Source organism: Etheostoma spectabile, chromosome 11 (assembly GCF_008692095.1).
Source record: "Etheostoma spectabile isolate EspeVRDwgs_2016 chromosome 11, UIUC_Espe_1.0, whole genome shotgun sequence".
Lineage (NCBI taxonomy): Eukaryota > Metazoa > Chordata > Actinopteri > Perciformes > Percidae > Etheostoma > Etheostoma spectabile.
This window is the reverse complement of record NC_045743.1, coordinates 19,018,888-19,025,464: the sequence shown is the minus strand read 5'-3', so window position 1 is coordinate 19,025,464 and position 6,577 is coordinate 19,018,888. Positions and strand designations below refer to the sequence as shown.

Genomic DNA, 6,577 nt, shown 5'->3' with positions numbered 1-6,577 from the left:
GTGTGTGTGTGTGTGTGTGTGTGTGTGTGTGTGTGTGTGTGTGCGCGTAAAAGTAAGATAGACGGATAGATTGTTAGATAGATAGCTTTTATTGTCATCCAACTGTACATAAAGAGTGCACCCAGTATAAGAACACAATTTCATTTGATTTAAAAAAGATGTTTGACAGCAGCATAAATAATAATATTGAACACAGTTATTGTACGTTTAAAAAATAGATACTGTTGTTGCACATGTTAATAAATAACTGTATACTCTACACATTTTTCTTTGATTCAATTTTTGATTCCATTTTTTTTTACATTTTCTCAATTTCCTCCTCAGATTGATAGTCAGTAAGAAGGAGCGTCGCTTGGTCAAAGGCTCGGGCTTCCACCTGGATCTCCTGCTCATCGTCATCCTGGGTGCCATCTGCTCCCTCTTCGGCCTGCCGTGGCTCACGGCGGCCACCGTGCGCTCCGTCACGCATGTCAACGCCCTCACCGTGATGAGCAAGGCCACGGCGCCTGGCGAGAAGCCCATGATCCAGGAGGTGAAGGAGCAGAGGCTGACCGGCCTTCTTGTGGCTGTTCTCGTTGGTAAGAGGAAAAGGGAAGGATGGACATGTGATGGTTCCTTCGCTCAAACCCACCCCCAAACAGCAATTTTCCAAAAACACCACCTAGCAACTGTAGCTAACAGTGGCAAACTAAGTGCATTTACTCAAGTGTTGTACTTATGTACTAATGTGAGGTACTTGTACTTTTCTTCAGTCTTTTCTTTTCACGCCACTTTCCATTTCTACTCCACTACATTTTGGAGAGAAATATTCTATTTTTTACTCCACTACGTTCATCTGACAGCTTTAGTTACTAGTTACTGTAGTTACTCCACTACATTCATCTGACAGCTCTAGTTACTAGTTACTTTAGTTACTAGTTACTTTAGATACTCCACTACATTCATCTGGCAGCTTTAGTTACTAGTTACTTTAGTTACTCCACTATTCATTGGCAGCTTTAGTTACTAGTTACTTTAGTTACTCCCTACATTCATCTGACAGCTTTAGTTCTAGTTACTTTAGTTACTCCACTACATTCATCTGACAGCTTAGTTACTAGTTACTTTAGTTACTAGTTACTTTAGATACTCCACTACAATCTGGCAGCTTTAGTTACTAGTTACTTAGTTACTACACTACATTCATCTGACAGCTTTAGTTACTAGTTACTTAGTTACTAGTTATTTAGTTACTTCATACACATTCATCGGACAGCTTTATTCACTAGTACTTTAGTTATAGTTACTTAGTTACTACTACATTCATCTGACAGCTTTATTCACTAGTTACTTTTAGTAGTTCTTTAGTTATCCACTCCATTAATATGACAGCTTTATTCACTAGTTACTTTATTTAGTAGTTACTTTAGTTACTAGTTACCTAACACATGCATGTACTTTTACTCTTAATACTTTTACATTTTCCTAATGAAACTTAAATAACTTACAAACTTAGTTACATTTTCAATGCAGGACTTTTACTTGTTCCAGTGTGGTATTAGTACCTTTACTTAAGTAAAGGATCTGAATACTTCTTCCAGCGCTGGTAGCTTGGCACGCAGGCCTGTCAAGCTTCGGATTCCCACACAGGCTGAAAAGGTTTGCCTGGGGCTGTAGTACGAGTGCTACTCAATGTCTCAAGCGTAATGCACACCAGTCCCATGATATCCTACGAAATAAGGCGACCGCTTAGTTGTATTGCTTTACTTTTCATATCCATATGTATTAAATGTTAATGAGAACAGCCTGCTTCATTTATCCTTTACAAAAACACAACACAAAACAAATTAGAATCATTAAAAACACAGCCAAAGTCAACTGTTGTTGCTAGAAATGATAAGTCAGCTTTTGTTAACATCAATGTGACACCAGAGTCCCATTGTTTCTACAATTTCTGAGAATTTTGCGATGTAATCCCGCCACCGCTATCACTGTTAACTGGGTATTTGCAATGCTAGAATGGAACCTTTACAGGCAAAGCAACGGTAACTAAGAGGGATTGGGCTTAGCTCAAGGTCAGTTGGTTGGTGGAAGGCTCCTCTTGACCATATAACATTTTATTGTATTATAAACGTATCAAATAAACTAAGAAACGCCTTTAATTCCTCAAAAATAGTTCTCTCATTAAAAGGCTCAAAGAACAAATCACATCAACACACAGCAGTGCATCTGAAAGGAGCAGAAGGAAAAGAGGAATCTGAACTAATGACAACTTTCAGAGCAATTACTCTGTTTTATTATCTGGCTGTGGGGGTGGTACTTTGTGACAGCATTATAACATCGCTGGAATTTCCAGGCAATTATTTGTCTTAAGCGAAAATATGAGCTCAAATGTACAAAATGCCACTTCTGCAGCTGCATGTCTAGACATTCATGAAGTATGAATCAGCTGTTCCGACAGCTTACCAGTTTACGCTCTGTTTAGAAATGTCTAAACAGAAATTGTCCTCAAAATGAACCAAAACACAATTTTTTTCCAAATGAAATTTGTTAAACTCTAAATGTGATGTCTGACATTGCAACATTGTTTGCATGCAGTGACTAGTAGTACTTAACCAGCAGAAGATCTTGTTACAATCAAGGTAGGGTTCCCTAAGAAGCCTTAAGTATAATTTGATCCAGTTTGAGTATAAAACCACAATGACGCATCATGATTGTTGAGCCTTTGTTTGATTAAAAATGCTGTTTGGATTAGGAATAAGACTTTTTGGATTAGCCCAAAGACCGTTTCAATCAAAGCTGAACAGTGAATTTGTTTCAAATAAACAGCGTTGACAGTATGTTTGTTTTGAGGGCTGTTCCCTTGTTGAATGAATAAATATCTTCACAGTTGCTAACTATTATACATATGACGTGTGTAGAGTCTCAAAAACAGTAGTTTTGCATTGCCAAAACTATCCCAATAGCACGTTGTTTAGGGTTAGGGTTAGAAACAAAACATACATTCTGGGATAGGTGAAACAAAACACTACAGTACCTAGGTAAGGACTACTAGCCAGTCAGAAGCAGAGTATGAGGGCCCTGACAGTACCTAGGTAAGGACTACTAGCCAGTCAGAAGCAGAGTATGAGGCCCTGACAGTACCTAGGTAAGGACTACTAGCCAGTCAGAAGCAGAGTATGAGGGCCTGACAGTACCTAGGTAAGGACTACTAGCCAGTCGAAAGCAGAGAGAGGGTCTGACAGTACTGTTAAGGACACTAGAGTCCAGAAGCGAGTATGAGGGCCCTGACAGTACCTAGGTAAGGACTAATAGCCAGTCAGAAGCAGAGTATGAGGGCCTGACAGTACTAGGTAAGGACTACTAGCCAGTCAGAGCAGAGAGATGGGGCCCTGACTGTATAGGTAAGGACTACTAGCCAGTCAGAAGCAGAGTATTACGGAGTGCATTGCTAGCAGCTAGGGCTAGTCGAGTACTATTACATGTGTCTCTGAAGTAAAAGCTGTACTACAGTAGAGCTGCTTGGCACAGGTTGTGAACAGTGTTTTCTGTTGACAAAAATACAGTAACGTGAGCTATTATTAGCTGGATACATAGTTAAACAATACTCTTTCTTTCCAGTTCATCTCTGTGTGTATCATCCTCTCCAATCGATCCCAAGTGTCCCAGTTAGGGAGGAAATGTCGTATACATATTTTTTGTAAATCTTAACAATCATTCACTGAGAGAACGTTGCAGGCCTGCCCTACTGCACGATCCAAATTTTCTTCAAAACTTGCCATTTTCCGGCTGGAAAAGTGCTTCCGTTGATGCAGACTACAAAAGCAGTATCATTTGAAAACTTCACCTCTAACCCCTCTCTGCCCATCAGGTATGTCCATAGTGATGACAAACGTGCTCCGCCTCATCCCTCTGGCGGTGCTCTTTGGCATCTTCCTGTACATGGGGGTCACGTCTCTGACAGGCATCCAACTGTATGAACGCATCACACTGATGGTCACGCCAGCCAAGCATCACCCTGACCACATCTACGTCACCAAGGTAACATACGCAATAAGACTGTTGACATGCCCTCGTCTTCTGTTATTAGTGGTAAGATGGAGAAGCCAAACCCAGCAGACTGGTAACTGCATCAGAGTCGAGGCAGCCTTTTTCCTGCAGTCTTTGGTTTTTGCTCGGTTTGATAGAGAGACCTCATTATTCAGATCCCTGTGTATGCATACAGTATACATACCCCTTATTTGGGCCTTACATTTTACTCTGAGCATCTGCAACTTCATATTTTCCCTGATGAGATCAATAAAGTATTCAGATACTGTATACACAATACATGAACAGCATCTAGATTTTCGTCATTCATGTCAACTCTGGATTTCACAACTACATGGAGAGAGGTGAATGTTGATGAACTTTTGACCACAAACAAAGAGTTATCACAACAGTTGAATATAAACACAGTTGGGTTACTGGCTGCATTCATTGCACTGCTGGATTTAGCGACCCCATCTGATCATCATCAGATGGAGATGGAGTCTTGAAAAAGTGTGAACCTATTTTTTTAAGCTTGTTAGGGGTGGGGTGACCAAGTCTATAATAAATGGAGAAATGGATTATAATAAACTAAACCAAGCACCAACATTAAACATCAGAGAAAAAATGGGAAGGTGACATGAAATGGCAGCTGAAAAGTTAGTAGACACAACTAGACTAGCACGATCAACATGTCGGCATGTAATACAATACCATCGCAATCCCATAAAATGATGACACAAGTGCCCCTTAAAGAGGGGAGTGAACAGGGAAAGAAAGAAACAGGGCCCAGGTTTCTCTTTGAGTTCATACCAGAGCAGACAGATCACAAACTAAGTATCAGGATCACACGATGTTGCTTTGAGTGTTGATACTTGCTCAAATAGAACACCAAAGGAAAGAAATAGGACCCCTCTCACATTAGATCACTCTCGGCACATGAACACTCATCTCAGTGCATGCACTCTGCTTTTCTGCTGCTAGGGTTAGGGTTAGGCTTATTTCAGAGCTTTCTCACGATACACATGTGCAATTATTGTTAATAACTTGTGTTTTACCATGCATTTGGTCAAGCAATCAAAAAACCCAGGAAAGGACAGGGCAAGGTTTACAGACAATTCAGTCCCTCACATCCTTAGATGCAGGACTACCCACTAGATGGAGCCAAAAACATGTCAGATTTTCCTAATGTGAGGGAACAGTTTGGGATTGAGTGTGTTTATTGTGTCTCTGAGTATCTGTGTGTACGCCTGTGTGTCTGTACTGGGCTCTCTGGCCTATTGACTTTCAACCCATTAACCACCACGTGTGTGTTGCTTCAGGTGAAGACATGGCGTATGAACATGTTCACTATCATCCAGCTGGCGTGCATCGTGTCTCTGTGGGTAGTGAAGTCCACCAACGCCTCGCTGGCGTTCCCCTTCGTCCTCATCATGACGGTGCCGCTGCGCCGCCTCATCCTGTCCAGGATTTTCGAGGAACGGGAGCTCCAGGCGGTAGGTTTGGGTAGCTAAGAATGTCCAGGAATGTTTGAGTCTTTGCCACCATAGTCTGATCCCACATAGCCTCAGGAGACTTATTCTACAGCAAATGTAATACTAGATGGATGTTGGCATGTTTTGATATTTGTCTTACACTAACTTCTCTTAACAAAATCCTACAAATGAAGTACAAATGATTTTCTCCTCTGTGATTATGGACAGCTTTCTCATCCAAATCTTTTTTCAGATGACATGCAAATATTTCCTTTTGCTCTGCTTTCTAATCAGAAAAAAAGATCCAGAGTCCGTTTTGAAGCCAGGCTTCGTGTTTTCTTGGTTAAACCGCCTATACTCATGCATGTCAACGCTGTCAGATTAAAACCTTCCAGTTCCAAAATGTCAACTTTTTCAGGAGCTAGTATAAACAGCTTTGTTCTTAACTTGACCACCATTTGAGTTGTGTTCATCCAGAAGTCTCATGAACCCAATGCACTGTTAACTCAAATGACAACGGACATTGACGTTAAGTTAAAACTTGAAAATGACCAAAATTAGACCCCAACCCTTTAAACTTCATCTTCATATGAACCAGTTCATACTCTTTGCTTTGATCTGTTCAGACAAGTTTAGGTACCAAATGCTTCTGAATCTTTCATAAGATTTCATACCAAGGACAAAATAGATACTTTGTTGCCTGTTAGGTTATGGGCGGCTTCAGTGTTATGCCATCACTGTCTTTCTCGTTTTTTGCTTTGTTACTGGAACAAAATCCATCCATCTTCATCCGCTTATCCGCTATCGAAATGGTCTCAAAATAGTCTGACATTTTAGAAAATACTTGGGCTTTTCTTGCTGACAGATTGATCAAAACAATGGTCAACAGAGGTCAAAACAATCAAACTAGAAATGTTGTAACCTCAAAATGTTACCCAACGAGCATTAGCATTAACGTTAGCTTGAGTTTCGAGTGACTAGAGGGTGAAACGTCCCGAGTCTGAAAATAAAATAACAGATTTCTCTGGGTTTGAAATTTGGAGGAAACATTTGGGATAGTGTAAGAACACAACTCATAAAAACATACACAGACA

General features: G+C 40.5%; 1 protein-coding gene across 4 annotated transcripts in view; it reads left to right on the top strand.

Moving 5' to 3' along the window:
* slc4a3 (solute carrier family 4 member 3) overlaps positions 1-6,577 on the top strand; it is a 63,391-nt gene that overhangs the window by 53,976 nt on the left and 2,838 nt on the right. For all 4 annotated transcript variants that reach the window (XM_032529728.1, XM_032529730.1, XM_032529731.1 and 1 more), the window contains 3 exons: positions 325-578; positions 3,851-4,020; positions 5,331-5,504. In XM_032529728.1, the coding sequence (XP_032385619.1) occupies positions 325-578; positions 3,851-4,020; positions 5,331-5,504 (598 nt within the window). The remainder of the gene's footprint in view (positions 1-324; positions 579-3,850; positions 4,021-5,330; positions 5,505-6,577) is intronic.